This window comes from Cherax quadricarinatus, chromosome 15, assembly GCF_038502225.1.
Source record: "Cherax quadricarinatus isolate ZL_2023a chromosome 15, ASM3850222v1, whole genome shotgun sequence".
NCBI classification, from domain to species: domain Eukaryota; kingdom Metazoa; phylum Arthropoda; class Malacostraca; order Decapoda; family Parastacidae; genus Cherax; species Cherax quadricarinatus.
The window spans coordinates 37,413,986-37,437,824 of record NC_091306.1 but is presented as its reverse complement, the minus strand read 5'-3'; the positions used below and the strand labels follow the sequence as shown (position 1 = coordinate 37,437,824).

General features: G+C 45.1%; 1 protein-coding gene across 1 annotated transcript in view; it reads right to left on the bottom strand.

Annotated features, from left to right (window-relative positions):
• Positions 1 to 23,839, bottom strand: part of mRpS24 (mitochondrial ribosomal protein S24) — a gene marked incomplete at its 5' end in the record, with an annotated part of 80,093 nt that overhangs the window by 46,159 nt on the left and 10,095 nt on the right. The window contains 1 exon segment of the mRNA XM_070085292.1: positions 14,987 to 15,087. Within this exon segment, the coding sequence (XP_069941393.1) occupies positions 14,987 to 15,087 (101 nt within the window).

Genomic DNA, 23,839 nt, shown 5'->3' with positions numbered 1-23,839 from the left:
AATTTTGTTCCTAGCCCTCACCACTTTGATGACTCGCAAAGTGGAATTCTACCTACCTGTCCCCTTGGAACCACGGCCAATGAACTGGAATTCTTTGAATTATTCTTTGACCAGCCATTGATGGAAATTATTGTCAGGGAAAGTAATAAGTATTTTCAGTACACCATGGCAAATACGATCTTATCACCACAGTCAAGACTACACAGGTGGAAAGAGACGACTGTTGCAGAAATGTATTTGCTTTTTGCAACAATAATGTTTATGCCTCACGTCTATAAGCATAATATAAAAGCATACTGGTCCACAGATCGGCTAATTTGTACCCCATCCTTCAGTGAAATAATACCAGTGAACAGGTTTATCTTACTGTTACGTATGTTGCACTTCTCTGACAAAACCAGGCCTGACAGAAGTGACAGGTTATACAAAATTAGAAATGTTTTCATGTATCTCAAACAAAAGTTCAGGATATACTTTTATCCATTCAAGAATCTTGTAATTGACGAGTCTTTGATTTTGTTCAAAGGTAGACTGTCATTCAAGCAGTATATACCGAGCAAGAGGAACCGCTTTGGTATAAAATTGTTTGTACTCTGTGATTGTGACAGTGGCCTGGTGTTGGATATTGTTGTATACACGGGTAGTAAAACATTGAAAGATACCAAGATGTTATTGGGTATATCAGGTGACGTAGTGAGAAACATGATGGCACCTTATCTTGGTAAGGGCCATACATTATATACCGATAACTGGTACACAAGCCCATTACTCAGTGATTTCATGCGAGTGAACAAGACAGATGTGTGTGGCACAGTGCGTTCTAATCGTAAACATATGCCCAGGCTCAATGCAGGTGTTCGTGGTGATGACGTGCAGGTGTTTACTGCCAATGACATCATGGCATTACGGTGGCATGACAAACGAGATGTCACATTGACAACCATTCACCGTAATGAAATGCAAGACAGTGGCAAAGTTGATCGAGTGACTAATGAACGTATTCGAAAACCAGTGACAGTGATTGATTATACACAAAACATGCGCTTGGTTGACAAGTGTGACATGCAGATTGGTTTTGTTGACTGTGTTCGTAAGAGTTACAAGTGGTACATGAAACTTTTCTTCCATCTCATGGACATTTCAATGCTCAATGCATATAATATGTACCAAATAAAGACTGGTAACAGACCACCGTATGGTGAATTTTGTTTGTCTGTTGTCAGACAACTCATAATGAAGTACCAGGTAACAACACCTGCAATACAACATGGTCCTCGAATTCATCACAATATACCCAAGCGTTTGAGAAGAGAAGGTGATCATTTCATAATACAGCTTCCTTCAACTCAAAAGAAATTTGCTCAGAAGAGATGCATTGTCTGTGCACAAACAAAACGACAGCAACAAAGACGCAAAGACACTCGGTTTATGTGTGAGGAATGTAAGGTGCCTCTGTGCATGGTGCCTTGTTTCAAGGAGTTCCACAAGCTCCAGCAGTTCTAAAACCATGTCCAGTGATTGTAAATATGTAAATATATGATAGAACATTAGTATTATACAATATTTGTGCATGTTTATTGTAATAAACAACAGTGGTAAACAATAATATGATAATAACTTTAGTGCGGTTATTGTGTTCAATACAGTGAGTATATATATATCAATTATATACAGTATTGGTCTCTCAGGCCCCAAATGTTAGTAGGAATAGAAAAAAATTGGAAAAGAAAAGAAAAAACAACTAAAACAACAAAATAATATAATACGCGTATGTGGAATTCGTCGATGTTGCCGCCACCACATCATTTTCTACAAACTTCTTGGCACTGTATCTCGGTAAGTACTGATCAGATTCTATTTTTTTTTGTTTTATTACCTTCACAAAAATATGCTCTTTAATTCTGTAAAAAAAAATAATTTTTTTTTTTTTTTCAAAATTTCTTGGACACTGGTGCGTGACTTCAGATTTTGGCCTTGGACCCTGAAAGGGTTAAACCAAAAACACGGTCAAAGTTTTTTTTCTCATTACGCACTGTGTGCTACAGGATTTTTTTATACTGAGCACACTGACCACATAGACCCATTCTTTCATATGTAGGCCTACCAGCTTTCTCTTGCTAGATTTGAGGGTGCTAGAATTTATGCGTACTAGCACGTCAAAAACCCTGGCGCGTAAGCCGTACTAGTACGGCCAAAACCCGGAAAGGGTTAAGAGAAAATGGAGTATTTTGGAGGATAACTGCAGTAGATCACTATGACCCATGGTTAGAAAAAAGAAATTTGGCCAAATGACTGTAAAAAAATGCAAACAAGCATGAGAGAATTGAACCCACAGGGATGTAAACATGTTTACTGCTTACCAGCTGTGCCAACTAGCAGAAGCTGAATTAGTATGTATTATGCATTTTTATTATTATTATTAATTTACGGAACTGAAGCTCTATCAATATCATAATTATTATTATTATTATTACTTTAGGGAACTGAAGCTCTATCAATATTATAATTGTAAAGTAAAAGGACACAAGTGCAACTAATGTGACATTTATTGTGGCAAAGTTTCGCTCTCCAGGAGCTTTATCAAGCCATGTAATGGCTTGATAAAGCTCCTGGAGAGCGAAACGTTGCCACAATAAATGTCACATTAGTTGCACTTGTGTCCTTTTACTTTACATATTGTCGGTAATTCTACCAACTTTATTACAATATTATAATTATTATAATTATTATTATAGGGAACTGAAGCTCTATTGTTATAATAATAATAATAATAATGTATTATTAGTAGTATAATAAAATAATTATTATTGTTATTATTAATTTAGGGAACTGAAGCACTATCATTATAATAATAATAATATATTATTGGCAGTTTGGAGGGATATGTTGTGTATCTTTATACGTATATGCTTCTAAACTGTTGTGTTCTGCGCACCTCTGCAAAAGCAGTGATTATGTGTGAGTGTGGTGAAAGTCTTGAATGATGATGAAAGTATTTTCTTTTTGGGGATTTTCTTTCTTTTTTGGGTCACCCTGCCTCGGTGGGTCACCCTGCCTCGGTGGGTCACCCTGCCTCGGTGGGCCACCCTGCCTCGGTGGGTCACCCTGCCTCGGTGGGTCACCCTGCCTCGGTGGGTCACCCTGCCTCGGTGGGTCACCCTGCCTCGGTGGGTCACCCTGCCTCGGTGGGTCACCCTGCCTCGGTGGGTCACCCTGCCTCGGTGGGTCACCCTGCCTCGGTGGGTCACCCTGCCTCGGTGGGTCACCCTGCCTCGGTGGGTCACCCTGCCTCGGTGGGTCACCCTGCCTCGGTGGGTCACCCTGCCTCGGTGGGTCACCCTGCCTCGGTGGGTCACCCTGCCTCGGTGGGTCACCCTGCCTCGGTGGGTCACCCTGCCTCGGTGGGTCACCCTGCCTCGGTGGGTCACCCTGCCTCGGTGGGTCACCCTGCCTCGGTGGGTCACCCTGCCTCGGTGGGTCACCCTGCCTCGGTGGGTCACCCTGCCTCGGTGGGTCACCCTGCCTCGGTGGGTCACCCTGCCTCGGTGGGTCACCCTGCCTCGGTGGGTCACCCTGCCTCGGTGGGTCACCCTGCCTCGGTGGGTCACCCTGCCTCGGTGGGTCACCCTGCCTCGGTGGGTCACCCTGCCTCGGTGGGTCACCCTGCCTCGGTGGGTCACCCTGCCTCGGTGGGTCACCCTGCCTCGGTGGGTCATCCTGCCTCGGTGGGTCACCCTGCCTCGGTGGGAGACGGCCGACTTGTTGAAAAAAAAAAATGTTATTAGTAGTATATTATTAAAATTATTATTATTATTAATTTAGGGAACTCAAGCTCTATCAATATTATAATTATTATTATTATTATTAATTTAGGGAACTCAAGCTCTATCAATATTATAATTATTATTATTATTATTAATTTAGGGAACTCAAGCTCTATCAATATTATAATTATTATTATTATTATTAATTTAGGGAACTGAAGCTGTATCGTTATAATAATAATAATAATAAATTATTAGTAGTATAACATTATTAAAATTATTATTGTTATTATTAATTTAGGAAACTGAAGCTGTATCATTATAATAATAATAATAATAATAATAATAATAATAATAATAATAATAATAATATATTACTGGTAGTATAATATTATTATAATTATTAATGTCATTATTAAGTAAAGGAACTGAAGCTGTATCGTCATTATAATATTACAATAATACAGTAGACCACCACTGAAGCTGTATTAATACAATAATACAGTAGACCACCACTGAAGCTGTATTAATACAATAATACAGTAGACCACCACTGAAGCTGTATTGTTATTACAATAATACAGTAGACCACCACTGAAGCTGTATTGTTAATACAATAATACAGTAGACCACCACTGAAGCTGTATTGTTATTACAATAATACAGTAGACCACCACTGAAGCTGTATTGTTAATACAATAATACAGTAGACCACCACTGAAGCTGTATTGTTATTACAATAATACAGTAGACCACCACTGAAGCTGTATTGTTAATACAATAATAGAGTAGACCACTGTTGCAACCCCTGAATGGTTGCAATGATTATTATGTATATATATAATTATTACCTTTTCATTTAATTTTATATTGCTTATATTTGCGATAATAGCTAAATCGTAAATGTATTGCTTTATATTGTTATTTGACGTAGTTTCCTTTGTTAGGTAGGATGTAACATATTATGTGCTCAGTTCAAGTCTTGATTGTCTAACTACTGTAATTATCGCTGTTTGCTCGTTATATTGCCGGCTTCTTGCTGGGCGACTGCTGTCCACTGAGCTATCACGTGATCGAGGGGGGGGGTGTCCTCACCTCGCCTGAAGTATTCAGTCTGCTCTAGACTCGCTTGGTGGTTGGACAGATTGTCTGTCTCATTATTCTTGTTAGTTCTGTAGAACTCTGTTCACAGAACCTTCTATAGACTTTGTGATTTTCGACGTTGTACTGAGGTTGTGTGTCACATAGACACTCGAAACATCTCAGGTCCTGAGCTTTAGCTTCTGACCTAATTTGTACTGGTTTCTGTGTAATATCACAGTCGGGGATTTTCTTATGCTGAACTTAGATTCAGTAGTATGGGAGTTTTGTAACTTTTGTGGAGGATCTGCTGATGGTCCCTACTTAGTGTCGTTATATTATCTCCTTGTTCCTGATTCTGTGTCGCAGTTGCTTGTTGTATTGCTATTGGGCTTAGCATTCTTTTTGTTGTTCAAGCAGACTGTTCTGGTTGCCAGTCGGTTAAGAAGTTAGTTTATGAGAGGACTTTGTCAGTCACTTGTTTAAGTCTAGTTGAGTCGTGAGACATAACGAACTACTTAGAGCACTTACACGCATACACAAACTTGTACATATTTGTAATATCTTATTAAATGTTAATGTACCAGACGGTACTTAAGAATTATAAATGTGATATGTGCTTTCAGCACAATAATATTGTACTCGAGAGAATTGATATTATTTTGATTATTGTGATTAATTTAATTTAATTTAATTTGATAATATACCTCTGGAGTTTACCTGGAGAGAGTTTCGGGGGTCAACGCCCCCGCGGCCCGGTCTGTGACCAGGCCTCCTGGTGGATCAGCGCCTGATCAACCAGGCTGTTGCTGCTGGCTGCACGCAAACCAACGTACGAGCCACAGCCCGGCTGATCAGGAACTGCCTTTAGGTGCTTGTCCAGTGCCAGCTTGAAGACTGCCAGGGGTCTGTTGGTAATCCCCCTTATGTGTGCTGGGAGGCAGTTGAACAGTCTCGGTCCCCTGACACTTATTGTATGGTCTCTTAACGTGCTAGTGACACCCCTGCTTTTCATTGGGGGGATGGTGCATCGTCTGCCAAGTCTTTTGCTTTCGTAGTGAGTGATTTTCGTGTGCAAGTTCGGTACTAGTCCCTCTAGGATTTTCCAGGTGTATATAATCATGTATCTCTCCCTCCTGCGTTCCAGGGAATACAGGTTTAGAAACCTCAAGCGCTCCCAGTAATTGAGGTGTTTTATCTCCGTTATGCGCGCCGTGAAAGTTCTCTGTACATTTTCTAGGTCGGCAATTTCACCTGCCTTGAAAGGTGCTGTTAGAGTGCAGCAATATTCCAGCCTAGATAGAACAAGTGACCTGAAGAGTGTCATCATGGGCTTGGCCTCCCTAGTTTTGAAGGTTCTCATTATCCATCCTGTCATTTTTCTAGCAGATGCGATTGATACAATGTTATGGTCCTTGAAGGTGAGATCCTCCGACATAATCACTCCCAGGTCTTTGACGTTGGTGTTTCGCTCTATTTTGTGGCCAGAATTTGTTTTGTACTCTGATGAAGATTTAATTTCCTCATGTTTACCATATCTGAGTAATTGAAATTTCTCATCGTTGAACTTCATATTGTTTTCTGCAGCCCACTGAAAGATTTGGTTGATGTCCGCCTGGAGCCTTGCAGTGTCTGCAATGGAAGACACTGTCATGCAGATTCGGGTGTCATCTGCAAAGGAAGACACGGTGCTGTGGCTGACATCCTTGTCTATGTCGGATATGAGGATGAGGAACAAGATGGGAGCTAGTACTGTGCCTTGTGGAACAGAGCTTTTCACCGTAGCTGCCTCGGACTTTACTCTGTTGACGACTACTCTCTGTGTTCTGTTAGTGAGGAAATTATAGATCCATCGACCAACTTTTCCTGTTATTCCTTTAGCGCGCATTTTGTGCGCTATTACGCCATGGTCACACTTGTCGAAGGCTTTTGCAAAGTCTTAATAAATTTAATAAATTTAATAAATTTATTAAATTTTATTTTCTCTAGTTAGTAGCCTACCAGTTGTAATCCTGAAGCACTATTGAATAATACTGAATTTCTAATGGATAATTGGACAAGGATACTGACTACTTGTTACGAAAACCCAGTAACAGGCTGGATGCTAGAAGGGCAGTCCTTTCTAGTATTCACTGGAGATCTCTAAGCTTTAAGAATCGCATTTTTTGTAACAAATGGGGGCCTGTCCGGGAGGCTCTTGATCCAAGGTGTTGGAGAAATTGTCCAGTTTGACATACTAGTAACTCTGATCAAACACTGAGTACTTTCCTAATCTGAAGACTTTGAGTTTAGTCTTGTACAACATACCAGGTGGATATATGTACCTGACTGAGTCTCTTGATCCAAGGAGATGGAAATACTGTTTATGAGTTCTAACTCTAAGACAACCAACACTAAAATTCCTATCAGGATTATAATTTCCCATAATCACTCTCTCGTAGTACAATTATTTTCGTGATGTATGCCAAAGTGAAACAGTTAATTGATACTCTGACTTTGTCTGAGTTAAGTACATTAAAACTTCAGACGTGTTGGCGAGTAGCCAAATATCTCGGTGTGACGTATAACAGGAATTACACCGCAGAAACTGTCAGAGCACTGATTAAAGATATATTGTTTCCTGCTCATACAGAGATGTCTGATTATGATTCAGATTCAGAAAGCCTAGTGTCACAATTAGGAAGTATGACTCTATTTGATGACGTAGAAGAAAGAGCAACTAAGGCAGAAGTGTCTGAGCCTAGTGAACCTCCGCTCACACCTTCCCGCCTCACTGACACTATAGTACAGAGTGTAGCTGGTTGGGTGACTCAGCCTAATACTAGTACAGTGTATGCTACACCTGTATCAACTTATCCTAGACCAGATCTAGACTCTCTAGAGATGGCTGGACGAAGTGTCCGACCTAAGGACCGTCCAGACCATGTTAATTTCCCTACTCCTCCACTACCCACTGGTCCTATCTCTCAGGAACAGTTTGAGAGGTTTGAACGCCTCCTTATGTTGCAGACTGCACAAATAGAGGCACCATCCCCTACCATCCCCTACCATCCCCTACCATCCCCTACCCACCCCCCTAAAATCCCCTTCCACCCCCTACCACCCCCTACCATCCCCTACCACCCCCAACCACCCCCCTACCACCCCCTACCATCCCCTTCCATCCCCTACCATCCCCTACCACCTCCCTACCACCCTCTACCATCCCCTACCACCCCTACCACCCCCCTACCATCCCCTGCCATCTCCTACCATCCCCTACCATACCCTACCATCCCCTACCATACCCTACCATCCCCTACCACCCCCCTACCATCCCCTACCATCCCCTACAAACCCCTACCATCCCCTACCATCCCTTACCATCCCCTTCCAACCACTACCATCCCCTACCATCCCCTACCATCCCCTACCATCTCCTACCATTCCCTACCATCTCCTACCATCCCCTACCAATCCCTACCAACCCTTATCATCCCCTACCATCCCCTACCATCCCCTACCATCCCCTACCATCCCCTACCAACCCCTACCATCTACCACCCCCTACCACCCCCCTACCACCCCCTACCATCCCCTACCACCCCCTACCATCTACCACCCCCTACCACCTCCAACCACCCCGCTACCACCCCCTACCATCCCCTACCACCCCCCTACCACCCCCTACCACCTCCAACCACCCCACTACCACCCCCTACCACCTCCAACCACCCCACTACCACCCCCTACCATCCCCCTACCATCCCCTACCACCCCCTACCATCCCCTACCACCCCCTACCATCCCCTACCACCCCTCTACCCTCCCCTACCCCCACCACAACAATCCACTACCACCCCCCACCACAACAATCCCCTACCACCCCCACCACAACAATCCACTACCACCCCCCACCACAACAATCCCCTATCACCCCCCTACCATCCCCTACCACCCCCCTACCACCCCCTACCACCCCCACCATCCCCTACCTCCCCCTACCACCCCCCATCAACCCTTACCACCCCCTACCACCCCCCACCATCCCCTTCCACCCCTACCATCCCCTACCATCCCCAACCATCCCCCACCATCCCCTTCCACCCCTACCACCCCCCTACCATCCCCTACCACCCCCTACCATCCCCTACCCTCCCCTACCACCCACCACCATCCCCTACCACCCACCACCATCCCCTACCACCCCCAACCATCCCCTACCACTCCCACCATCCCCTACCACCCCCCTACCACCCCCCACCATCCCCTATCACCCCCCTACCACCCCCTACCTCCCCCCAACACCCCCCTACCACCCCCACCAGCCCCTACCACCCCCCACCAACCCTTACCACCCCCTACCACCCCCCACCATCCCCTTCCACCCCTACCATCCCCTACCACCCCCTACCACCCCCCACCATCCCCTACCACACCCCTACCATCCCCTACCATCCCGCACCATTCCCTACCATCCCCTACCATCCCACACCATCCCCTACCATCCCCTACCATCCCCTACCACCCTCCTACCTCCCCCCTACCACCCTCCTACCACCCCCTACCACCCCCCTTCCATCCCCCTACCACCCCCTACCACCCCCCTACCACCCCCCTACCACCCCCACACCACCCCCTACCATCCCCTACCACCCCACCACCCCCCACCATCCCCTACTACCCCCACACCACCCCCACCATCCCCTACCACATCCCAACACCACCCCCCAGCATCCCCTACCACACCCAAACACCACCCCCACCATCCCCTACCACACCCCAACAACACCCCCAAAATCCCCTACCACGCCCAAACACCACCCCCCACCATCCCCTACCACACCCCAACACCACCCCCCACATCCCCTACCACACCCCAACACCACCCCCACCATCCTCTACCACACCCCAACACCACCCCCCACCAAACCCTACCACACCCCAACACCACCCCCCACCATCCCCTACCACTCCCAGATACCACCGCCCACCATCCCCTACCACACCCAGGCACCACCGCCCACCATCCCCTACCACACCCCGGCACCACCGCCCACCATCCACTACCACACCCCGGCACCACCGCCCACCATCCACTACCACACCCCGGCACCACCGCCCACCATCCACTACCACACCCCGGCACCACCGCCCACCATCCACTACCACACCCCAACACCACCCCCCACCATCCAGTACCACTCCCCAACACCACCTCCCTCCATCCCCTACCACACCCCAACACCACCCCCCACCATCCCCAACCACACCCAGACACCACCACCGCCCAACCCCAACCACACCCAAACACCTCCCATCCCCTACCACACCCCACCCCACCATCCCCTACCACAACCCAACACCACACCCCACCATCCCCTACCACACCCCAACACCAACCCCTACCATCCTGTACCACACCCAAACACCACCCCCACCATCCCCTACCACACCCCAAAACCACCCCCACCATCCCATACCACATCCCAACACCACCACCCACAATCTCCTACCACACCCCAACACCATCCCCTACCACTCCCAAACAACACCCCCACCATCCCCTACCACTCCCCGACACCACAACCACCATTCCCTACCACCCCCACACCACCCCTACCATCCCCTACCAACCCCACACCACCCCCACCATCCCCTACCACCCCCACACCACCCCCACCATCCCCTACCACCCCCACCATTCCCTACCACCCCCGCACCACCCCCCACCATCCCCTACCACACCCCAACACCACCCCCTCCATCCTGTACCAAACCCCAACACCACTCCCCATTATCCCCTACCACACCCCAAAACCACCCCCACCATCCCCTACCACTCCCAAAAAACCACCCCCACCATCCCCTACCACTCCTGGACACCACTCCACCATCCCCTAGCACTCCCCGACACCACCCCCACCATCACCTACAACTCCCAAACACAACCCCCACCATCCCCTACAACTCCCAAACACCACCCCCACCATCCCCTACCAATCCTCGACACAACTTCACCATCGCCTACCACTCCCCGACACCACCCCCCACCATTCCCTACCATTCCCCAACACCACCCCCACCATCCCCTACGACTCCCGGACACCACCTCCCGCCATCCCCTACCACTCCCCAACACCCCCCCCCCCATCCCCTACCACTCACCGACCCCACCATCCCCTACCACTCACCGACACAACTCCACCATCGCCTACCACTCCCCGACACCACCCCCACCATCCCCTACCACTCCCTGACACCACCTCCCCCCCATCCCCTAGCACTCCCCAACACAACCCCAAACCATCACCTACCACTCACCCACACCACACCCCACCATCCCCTACCACACCCCAACACCACCCCCACCATCCTCTACAATTCCCCGACACCACTCCACCATCCCCTACCACTCCCCAACACCACCCCCACCATCCCCTACTACTCCCCGACACAACTCCACCATCTACCACTCCCCGACACCACCCCCCACCATGCCTTACCACTCCCTGACACCACCCACCACCATCCCCTACCACTCCCCCACACCACACCCCACCATCCCCTACTATTCCCCAAAACCACCCCCACCATCCCCTACCACTCCCCAGCACCACCCTCCACCATCCCTACCACACCCAAACACCCCCAACCCCTACCACACCCCACCATCCCCTACCACACCCCAACACCACCCCCCACCATCCCCTACCACACTCAAACACCCCCAACCCCTACCACACCCCAACACCACCCCCCACCATCCCCTACCACACCCAAACACCCCCCACCATCCCCTACCACACCCCAAAACCACCCCCACCATCCCCTACCAATCCCAGACACCACCCCACCATCCCCTACCACTCCCAGACACCACCCCACCATCCCCAACCACTCCCTGACCCCACCCCACCCTCCCCAACCACACCCCGACACCACCCAACCATCCCCTACCACTCCCCACAGCACCTCACCATCCCCTGCAACTCCCCGACATCACACCACCATCCCCTACCACTCCCAGACATCACCCCCACCATCCCGTACCACTCCCCGACACTACTACACCATCCCCTACCACTCCCAGACACCACCCCACCACCCAGTACCAATCCCAGACACCACCCCACCATCCCCTACCACTCCCAGACACCACCCAACCATCCCCTACCACTCCCTGACACCACCCCACCATCCCCTACCACTCCCCAACACCACACCACCATCCCCTACTACTCCCCAACACCACCCCACCATCCCCTACCACTCCCCGACACTACTCCACCATCCCCTACCACTCCCAGACACCACCACACCATCCCCTACCACTCCCAGACATCACCCCACCGTCCCCTACCACTCCCAGACACCACCCCACCATCCCTTATCACTTTCAGACACCACCCCACCATCACCTACAACTCCCCGACACCACCCCCCACCATCCCCTACCACTCCCGACACCACCCCACAATCCCCTACCACTCCCCGACACCACCAAACCATCCCCTACCACTCCCTGACACTACCCCACCATCCCCTATCACTCCCCAAAACCAACCCCACCATCCCTACCACTCCAGACACCACCCCACCATCCCCTACCACTCCCCGACACCACCCCACCATCCCCTTCCACTCCCCGACACCACCCCACCATCCCCTACCACTCCCAGACACCACCCCACCATCCCCTACCACTCCCCGACACCACTCCCACCATCCCCCTACCACTCCCTGACACCACCCAACCATCCCCTACCATTCCCCGACACCACCCCCACCATCCCCTATCACTCCCCGACACTACCCCACCATCCCCTACCACTTCCAGACACCACCCCACCATCCCCTACAACTCCCCAACACCACCCCCAACCATCCCCTACCACTCCCCGACACCACCCCACCATCCCCTACCACTCCCCGACACCACCCCACCATCCCCTACCACTCCTGACACCACCCCACCATCCCCTACCACTCCCCGACACTACTCCACCATCCCCTACCACTCCCCAACACTACTCCGTCATCCCCTACCACTCCCCGACACTACTCCGCCATCCCCTACCACTCCCCGACATTACTTCACCATCCCCTACCACTCCCCGACACTACTCCACCATCCCCTACCACTCCCCGACACTACTTCACCATCCCCTACCACTCCCCGACACTACTCCACCATCCCCTACCACTCCCTGACACTACTCCACCATCCCCTACCACTCCCGGACACTACCCCACCATCCCCTACCACTCCCGGACACTACCCCACCATCCCCTACCACTCCCCAACACTACTCCACCATCCCCTACCACTCCCTGACACCACCTCACCATCCCATAGGTGTCCAGTGTTTCTCTGCTACAAGGCAGCTGTGTGTGTCAATTGTGTTATGATATTTTAATTACTATATCTTGTATCTGCCAAGCAATCATGACACCCAGTAGCCATAACAGTGTTGCTGAAAGTGCCATGAAGAGGTATAAGCTCTTAAGTCTTAGAATTAACCAAGATATTTAACAAGAGATAACCTGTAGCCGTAATGAAGAGTTACTTTGTACACAGAAAAAGAAGTTAACATGAGTTTGTGTGACTGACTGAATGACTGACTTACTGAATGACTGACTTACTGAATGACTGACCGACTGAACTGACTTGACTGACTTACTGACTTGACTGACTTACTGAGTGACCTGACTGACTTCCTGACTGACTTGATTGACTTACTGAGTGACTTGACTGTAATAATATTATATTATTATTGCTGAGAAGAAAAAGAGAATGATTTCCATGGAATTAAAGCATGAAATCATAGATAAACAAGTGAGGTGTCCAGGTTTTGGGTTTAGGGGGAAGAGGGAGGGGGGAGCTGGCTCGTAACTCAGAGCAAAAAATCAACGCAGGGACGGCTCATATCTCAAAAAGCTCGTAAGTTGGGACACTCCTAAGTCAAGGTTCCACTGTATTTATAGGTCTCGGCAATGTTTTAGACACGCTGGAGTATATATGAAGCTCTTTGAAGCATGGTGTAAGACTGAGTGTCACTTTACTGCTGATAGTGCAGCAGTGACATTTGCTGATCGTGCACTGTCTTGGCTTTGTTTGTTTTCACTGATACATATAAACATATCTATCTATTTGTCTGTTTGTCTATCTGTCTCTGCTTATCTGTCCATCTGTGTGTCTACTTGTCTCTCTTTCTGTCTCAGAGAGCCACTCATGAACTAACAGGTATTGTACATGATGCAGAGTCGTCGCGTCTGGTTCCTGAACATTCTGGCAGGATGACACTACTAGTGGCATCAAAACTGAAAGTATGTGGCACAAATGTTGCACATTGGTTATTACAGAGGTTTTTGATATTTCCTCAATCACTTGTGGCCACATCCATCTCAAAGCCACTAAACTCGGGGTCAACATCACTTTCTTCTTAAAAGGGGAGTGTTAATAAGACATGACATCAATGAATCCCTGGTGTTTGCCACACTCTTTGCTCTAGCTGGCACTCAACTGAACTGGTGCTCCCACAAAGTACTAAGTGGTCCCAGGTTTTTTTAATACTGCACACACCGAATGTTAAGACCCATTTTATACTGACCAGGCATCTCATGCAAATCATCCCAAATTTGGAGGCAGGAAAAATAAAACACTGATCTACATTTGGAGCACTAGCGGAAAAAAACGTAGATCTACGTTCGGACAGTTAACAGGTTAAAATGGCTCGACCATCTCCAAACAAAGAAATGACACTTTATTTTTTCAGAATGCAAAATAGTACATCCTACTGAAAATGCATTGGAAAATATCACACTGTATAAGGGAATTAATGTACAGTATGCCAAAGTCTCAACATTATGATATATTCATCACTTGTACCTGACCTGCCGGGCTGTGGCTCGTACGTTGGATTGTGTGAAGCCAGCAGTTACAGTCCGGTTGATCACGCTGTGATCCACCATGAGGCCTGGTCTGTGACCAAGCCGCAGGGGTGTTGACCCCCGGAACTCTCTCCAGGTAAACTCCAGGTAGTTTAAGGATCAGTGGATGAAGTCAGTAACTGAATGAGTGACTGCATATCTTGGAACCTTCATAAGCTATAGGCTTTCCAGTCCCCCTATAATTAATAGCATAAAAATAATGTGCTCACCTCTGACACAAACAAGTTGTGCCATGTGCCCGTCATGAACTTCCGAATAAAGATGTCGTCCACTACTGTTTCTGGCTCGCGTAATCCTTCATACAAGCTTGCTGTTACAATATCATAAAATGCATTAAAATAATTAAAAACATTATATAACAGGTAATAACTCAGCACTGTACTTTTTTTTTTTTTTTTTTTACCTTAACAGCCATCTCCTGCCAAGGCAAAGTGATCCAAAGAAGGAAACACATTCATCATCATTCATTCAATCACTGTCACTGAAACTTTGAGCTGGAAACAAAACACGTATATTGCCTTTAATATACAAGAAAGCTTTTCACATGTGTTATCTCCAATTATTACAGCATTGTTCAATAAATCAACTGAAGCCAAAATATTATGACATACATAACCCTTTAAGGGTTGGAACCCCTTGCTCTCAAACTTGCTCTCAGGGTCAAAAAATTTAAATAAAATAAATTTCTTCTTATTAAATGGTAGAGAATCTTTTTCTGAATGTAGTAAAACAAAAAGTACCAAATTTGATGGAAAAACTGACAAAATTATGCTTTTGCGAATTTTGCTGTGTCAGTAATATTTACATGCTTATAATTTTTCCGACTTTGAGTTTGATTTTAGGCCAATTACATTATTTCAGTCAACCAAATTCTTAGCTATTTTGCTAGGATGGCTTCCATTCTATCAATTGAGTGCAAGAAACCACCCATTCAATTATTTTAACTACCCATAAAAGTTATAAGAAATTAGTAATTTGGCCAATTTCACACAAAATTCTAGAAATGCCAATTTCAAAATTGAATCCAGAATAAACAATGCAGTTACGTCCCCAGGCCTCTCCAATATTACACGTGAATTCCAATTAGAATTTTTATGCACACAAAAAACAGAAAATTTGCTGTTAAGCAAACTAATATATTATAATAATTGTATAAATAATGTCACTGCATTCCTAAAAGCATATTAAACTAGGCAGATGGACACATATTGGACAAGTGATGTCATTTGTGTACTCTGGAATATTGGCAAAAACTGAACATTTCCTCTACTTTGAGCTCAATTTCAAGCATCTTTTAGTCCTGAAACCAATCAAAATCATCTCTACTTCGGTAATAAATCTCCTGTTCTATCAAATGAGACTAAGAAACCGAGAATGCAACCATAAAAACCATATGAAAATACGTACACTAAAGTCACAGTATTTCCCCCATTACGCACTGCTTGCTGCAGGATTTTTTTATATGGTGCAAACTTACCACATAGATCTATTCTCTCATATCTGGGCCCAAATTTACTGCTCACAGCTTATCTGAGTGAGCTGAGCTCATGGTATAGAACTACGGGACCGGGATTGACCCAGGCTTCAAACACCTCTTATTGTACAGCAATAAAGGAATGGAACAGACTGCCTGCACATGTCAAAGCCAGTCATAGCATGAACCAGTTCAAGAAGAGAGCCAAAAGGTGCCTAATGAATGTAGCTACAGAAAGGAAGAAAAATTATTTTTTATTTTTTTAGCCAACACTCACGTAAATGTAAATACAGTGGACCCCCGCCATTCAGTGGCCGCGACCTTCGTGAAATCTGACTTTTGGCAAGTTTTTCCGGCAAAATTTAGCTTCGCGGTTCATCACTGGACTCGTGATTCGGCGACCATCTGGTACGCATCCGCCCGTCAGCGCGCACACAAAGTCAATCTCCCACACCATTCACACTCAGTGTGCCATTGTTTACCCTTGCATGACCATCACCCCACGGGTTCATACAATACATTTCATAATAATTCATTATTTTTTGGGGCTTGCGACTGCTAAATAAGTCACCATGGGCCCAAGGAAAGCTAGTGCCAGCACTTTGGTAAGGAAAGTGAGGAACATGATCGAATTCAAGAAAGAAATCATTGAAATACTATATGAGAGTGGAGTGCGTGTTACAGAGCTTGCCAGAATAAATGGCAAACCCCATTCAACCATTACTTTGATATTGGTGAAGGGAAAGGAAATAAAGTATGCTGTTGTTGCAAAAGGGGTAGATATGCTGACAAAAAAGAGATTGCAAACCCTCAAAGAAGTGGAAAGGTTATTGTTGGTGTGGATTACCCAAAAATAGTTAACAGGAGATAGTGTTATGCAGTCGATAATATGTGAAAAGGCAAGGCAGTTGCACGACCATCTCGTAAAGAAAATGCCTTCAACGATTGGTGATGCTTGTGATTTTAAGGCCAGTAAAGGTTGGTTTGAGAGATTTAAGAAGCGTAGTGGCATACACAGTGTGGTAAGGCATGGTGAGGCTGCCAGTTCTGAAAAAAAGCAGCTGAGAAATTTGTACATAGACACTGAAGAATTCCAACCTCAACAAGTGTTCAATTGTAACGTAACAGACCTCTTTTGGAAGAAAATGCCAAAGAGGACCTACATCACGTAGGAGGAAATGCACTTCCAGGACACAAGCCTATGAAAGACAGGCTAACTCTCACATTTTGTAGTAATGCTAGTGGGGATTGCAAGGTGAAGCCTTTACTGGAGTATTACTCTGAAAATCCCAGAATGTTCAAGAAAAACAGTGTTGCAAAGAGTAATTTGTGTGCGATGTGGAAAGCTGACAGTAAGGCATTGGTCACAAGGGAAATTTTCCTTCATTGGTTTAATGAAGTGTTTGGCCCAAGTGTGAAGAAATACCTCCTGGAAAATAAATTGCCACTCAAAGTGCCTCCTGGTAATGGACAATGCTCCTGGTCATCCTCCAGACTTGGAAGAGCAAATGGTGGAGGAGTCTAGTTTCATCACAGTGAAGTTCTTGTCCCCTAATACAACTCCTCTCCTCCAGCCCATGGACAAGCAGGTCATTTCAAACTTCAAAAAACTGTACTTCAAAAGTGCTTTGAAGTGACCTCAGACATTGAACTGACCCTAAGAGAGTTCTGGAAAAATCACTTCAATATCCTCACTTGCATAAACCTTACATGTAAGGCTTGGAAGGGAGTGACTTGCAGAACTCTGACCTCTGCTTGGAGAAAATTGTGGCCACAGTGTGTACAAGAGAGGGATTTTGAAGGGTTTGGGGCTCACCCTAAAGAGCCTATGCCAGTTGTGGAAAGTATTGTGTCACTGGGGAATTCCATGGGGTTGGATGTGAGTTTTGAGGATGTGGAAGAGTTGGTGGAGGACCACGATGAAGAGCTAACCACTGCAGAGTTGCAAGAGCTTCATCTGCAACAGCAAGAGACCACAGCTCAGAAAATTGCTGCAGAGGAGGAGGAAGAGAGATGGAGGAAGGTGCCTTCTTCAAAGACTAAGGACATTTGTGCAAAGTGGACATAAGTGCAATTATTTATGGATGAACTTCACCCTGACAAAGCTGTTGCAGGCCATGTTGGCAACATGTACAATGACAGTGTTGTGTCCCACTTCAGACAAATCTTAAAGAAATGCCAGAAACAGAACTCTCTGAACAGATATTTTGTGCGACAGGGGTCCAGCGACTCTCAAGTTGTTCCCAGTGTCATTAAAAAACAAAGAAGGGAAGTAACCTCAGATAAGAACTTGGTACCTGAAGTCTTTATGGAAGATGATTCCCCTTCCAAACAATAGTGTACACCTTCCTCCTATCAACTCCTCCCGTCTTCCATCTACCCAGTAGCCTTCAGTAAAGGTAAGTGTAATGTTATTGTTATTTTATATATGTATGTACTTGATTTCTCATTGTTTTCAGTATGTAAATTTTTATTTAATTTGAATTTTTTTTTTAATATTTTTGGGTGTCTGGGAAAGATTAATTTTATTTCCATTATTTCTTATGGGGAAAACGGTTTTGCCATTCGGCAATTTCGTCATTCAGCAGATTCTCTGGAACGGATTAATCACGAAACTCGGGGGTCCACTGTAACTCTTTTTACCTTATTCCTAGTATATATCCTTTATAGTACAATAATAAGATATTATATCCTTTATAGTGTAACAATAATGTATTAAAAGGACCCCAATGGAAGTCACTCTAACTGACTTTTTGGGTTTATCCTAGGTTCTCTACACATATGCTGCTATGTATGATAATCTATGAAATTGTATTTATGTATACAGTAGGGCCCCGCTTTACGGCATTTCGCTTTACAGCATTCCACTAATACGGTCATTTCAAATTATGACCAAAACTCGCTATACAGCTCCCCCACCTGACTTTCTAATACAGTCAATGCGCCCCCCACCTGGTTTGCTTACATTCTCTGTGAGATCCGTAAGCACCAAGTCTCTCCATTATGTCTGGAAACTCCAAAATTTCAAGTGTTTTTTAAAAGTTATTTCATATTTTATATATACTCTGATAATTATACTTATGTATACCTGTACCTAAATAAACTTACATACTGTGCTGGCAGGCAGGTACACATTAAAATCAGTAAGTGTGTCTTATATCTCGAGACATCATATTAGTAATGATAATAATAATCACTGAGTCTCATTTAAATGTCATATATTACGTTAATATACACATTTTCATTAATCTATGATATTTTTCAAAATTATATAATAAACACGATGCATAACATATAAAGATGATAAATACACCCCACAGTAGAATAAATAAACATAAATATGAAATGTGGTAGCCAGACGACTTGCACAAATGACGCCATATTAGAAATAATAATAATAGTAATCACCGAGTCTCATTAAATGTCGTATATTACGTTAATATACACATTTTCATTAATCCAGCCATGATATTTTTTTTCAAAATTATATAATAAACACGATACATAACATATAAAGATGATAAATACACCCCACAATAGAATAAATAAATATAAATACGAGATGTCGTAGCCAGATAACTTGTCCAAGTGAAGGCAAGAATAACATTTTCTCTAGTCTAACATAAGAGAAAATGTGTTACTGGGGGTAACTGTAGAAAATTATTCCTTTCGTATGTAAGTAAGTTTATTCAGGTATACACAAATACAGTTACATAGATAATCATACATAACAGCCTATGTGTAGAGAACCTAGGATAACCCAAAAAAGTCAGAGTGACTTATTTCCACTGCCTTCATTCAGAGCATCATTTCTTCTAAAAATGGTGTTACATGAGAATGGGAGTGTTCTTCTTTATTTATTCTACCGTATCAATGTAGAGACAACTTGTAAACAAACCAGACGAGTACACTTTGTTTACAAAACTTATGTTCGCCTGGTTTGTTTACATAACTCTGCGCCTGTCCTCCCTCATATACACTCACACTCACTCACTCACACTCACTCACACTCACACTCACTCACACTCACACTCACACTCACTCACACTCACACTCACACTCACACTCACTCTCTCTCTCTCTCTCTCTCTCTCTCTCTCATTTATTCATTTTATCTCGTTTACTCAGCCCTGACCCTACATTAAGACTACATATGTTTTAAGGTAAGTAATGAGTAAACTGTATATGCATTTTATCGCTCTGGGATGCTTAAATGTAATAGAATATTATGTGTAGGTGGGGTGGTTTGGTATGGTAGCCCAGCTGACTACCATACGTACCACACTTGATTTCTTACAATAAATACTACTTGTCTCACCCTAGATTAAGACTGCAAATATTTTAAGGTAAGTAATGAGTAAACTGTACAGTGGACCCTCACCTAATGAACACATAGCATAACGTTAAATTCGCCTAACGATATATTTTAACCCTTTGAGGGTCGACAGGCCCTCTCCGAAACTCGTTCTCAGGGTCGGCCAAATTTCAAAAAAAAAAAAATTATTTTTTCTTATGAAAAAATAGAGTATTTTTTTCTAAACATTATAGGCTAAACAAAAAAATTTTAGCGTCAATACTTACCGAGATATGGAGGTGTGAAATTTCCCAAAATTGAACAACATATGGTAACATCGCCGACTGCCGTCACCCGGTATTTTTCTATTTACTTTTTTATGTACTATTTTCAATTTTTTTTCAATTTTTCTTTTTCTGAGTAACTTTTATGGCCTCTGAGGCCAACATGATCAGTATTTTGTAAGTTATTTCTTTTTCAATACTACACAATAAGGGCGTAAACACTGTTGTCATTATTTTGTTTACAGAAAATATTTACACAAACAAACAATATGAAATGTTGTTTATTACTATTTTTCTATATTTTATATACACATATACAGTCACAGGACATGTTTCTAGAAGTTCTGCAGCCTGTGGAACTCTTTGAAACATGGTGTCATGCACAGTGGAGTTTTGCACTCCTCACACATAAAACGAGTGTCTCTGCGTTGTCGTGGGCGTTTTTTTGTATGTGAACAGACGTAACACCTCTTCTGAGCCTTTTTCTTCAAAGCAGTAGCAGGCAGTTTTACCAGGAAGTGATCACCATGCTTCAGACGAGCAGGTAGTTGTTGATAATTTGGTGGGCGGTCAATTGCAGGTGCATTTCCTTGGTACTTGAATACTATTTGTCTGATGACAGACAAACAGAATTCGCCGTACTGTGGTTTGTTTCTGGTGCTCATCTTATACATATTATAAGCATTGAGCATGGAAATGTCCAGAAGATGGAAAAACAGTTTGATGTACCACTTATAACTCTTGCAAACACAATCAGCAAACCCAATCTGCATGTCACATTTGTCCACTGAACGCATGTTGAAGGTGTAATCAATCACAGCTGCAGGTTTTAGAATGGGTTCATTTCTCTCTCTATGCTGCCTGCCACTGTCTGCCATTTCATTAGGGTGAATTGATGACAACAGTGTGACATCTCGTTTGTCATGCCACCGAAATGCCATGATGTCATTGGCAGCAAACGCCTGCACCTCACCTCTGCGAGTGCCAGCATCAAACCTGGGCATATGTTTTCGATTTGCACGCACTGTGCCACACACATCTGTCATGTTCACTCGCAAAAAATCACTGAGTGAGGGGCTTGTGTACCAGTTATCTGTACAGTGGACCCCCGCATAACGATGGCATCACATAGCGATTATTTCGCATACCGCTTACTTTAATCGCAAAATTTTTGCCGCGCATACCGATTAAAAACCCGCTCACCGATTTTCGTCCGAGACGCGTCCAATGTGCGCCCTCACATGTGCCGCCCGTGCCATTGTTTACCAGCCAGCCTCCGCGGTAACATCCAAGCATACACTCGGAATATTTCGTATTATTACAGTGTTTTCGGTGCTGTTTCTGAAAAATAAGTGACCATGGGCCCCAAGAAAGCTTCTAGTGCCAACCCTGTGGTAAAAAGGGTGAGAATTAGTATGGAAATTAAGAAAGATTTTGAAGGGTTTGGGGCTAACCCTGAGAAGCCTATGCCAGTTGTGGAATCCATTGTGCCTACTTCAAAAATTAAGGAAATGTGTGCACAGTGGGTTGAACTGCAAACCTTTATGGATGAAAATCACCCTGACACAGCTGTTGCAAGCCGTGCTGGTGACTATTTCAATGACAATGTTGTGGCCCATTTTAGACAAATCGTAAAGGAACGGGAGGTACAGAGCTCTATGGACAGATTTGTTGTGCGACAGAGGTCCAGTGACTCTCAAGCTGGTCCTAGTGGCATTAAAAGAAGAAGGGAAGTAACCCCGGAAAAGGACTTGCTACCTCAAGTCCTAATGGAAGGGGATTCCCCTTCTAAACAATAAGTTCGACACTCTCCCCTCCTCCCATCCCATCAATCATCACCAGATCTTCAATAAAAGTAAGTGTCATGTAAGTGTGCATGCCTTTTTCAGTTTGTGTGTATTAAAATTAACATTTCATGTGGTAAAAAAAAATTTTTTTCATACTTTTGGGTGTCTTGCACGGATTAATTTTATTTCCATTATTTCTTATGGGGAAAATTCATTCACATAACGATTATTTCGCATAACAATTACCCCTCTTGCACGGATTAAAATCGTTAACCGGGGGTCCACTGTATATAATATATGCCCCTTACCAAGGTATGGTTCTATCATTGTTCGAACCACATCACCTGAGATGCCCAATAACTTCCTGGTATTTTGCAATGTATAACTTCCAGTGTACACAATAATATCCAATACCAGACCACTGTAACAATCACAAAGCACAAACAACTTTATACCAAAGCGTTTCCTCTTGCTTGGTATGTACTGCTTGAAAGAGAGTCTTCCTTTGAACAGAATCAAAGACTCGTCAATTACAAGCTACCTGAAGGGATAAAAATGAGTACTGAATTTCTGTTTCAGATACACAAACACATTCCTAATCTTATATAACCTGTCAGTTCTGTCAGGCCTGGTTTTATCTGAGAAGTGAAGCATACGTAACATTAGCACAAATCGATTCACTGGCATTATATCACTGAAACCTGGTGTTGCAATCAGGGGGTCTGTTGACCAGTATGATTTCACTTTGTGCTTATACACATGTGGCATAAGCATTATTGTGGCAAAGAAAAGATACAGCTCAGCCACAGTTGCCTCCTTCCATTGGTGTAGACGTGATTTTGGTGAAAGTATTGTGTTTGCCATGGTGTACTCGTAGTATGTGTTGCTTTCCATGACAATACTTTTCATCAGTGGTTCGTCAAAGAATAACTCGAAACATTCCAGTTCAGTGGCAATGTTCCCAAGTGCACAAGATGGCCGTATTCCACTTTGGCTGCCATCAAACTGGTGGGGATTTGGAACAAAATTGACAGCTTCCTGCCAATCCCAGGTGCGGTCTGCTGGTGGGTACTGGACAATGACAGGTGGTTGTGGTTGTGGAGGTTGTGGTTGTGGAGGTTGTGGTTGTGGAGGTTGTGGTTGTGGAGGCTGGTGTGGTGGGGGAGTGGGGGATGGTGGCCTTTGTTCTAGATCAGCTGAGGCAGCGGCGTGGGTGGCAGCGT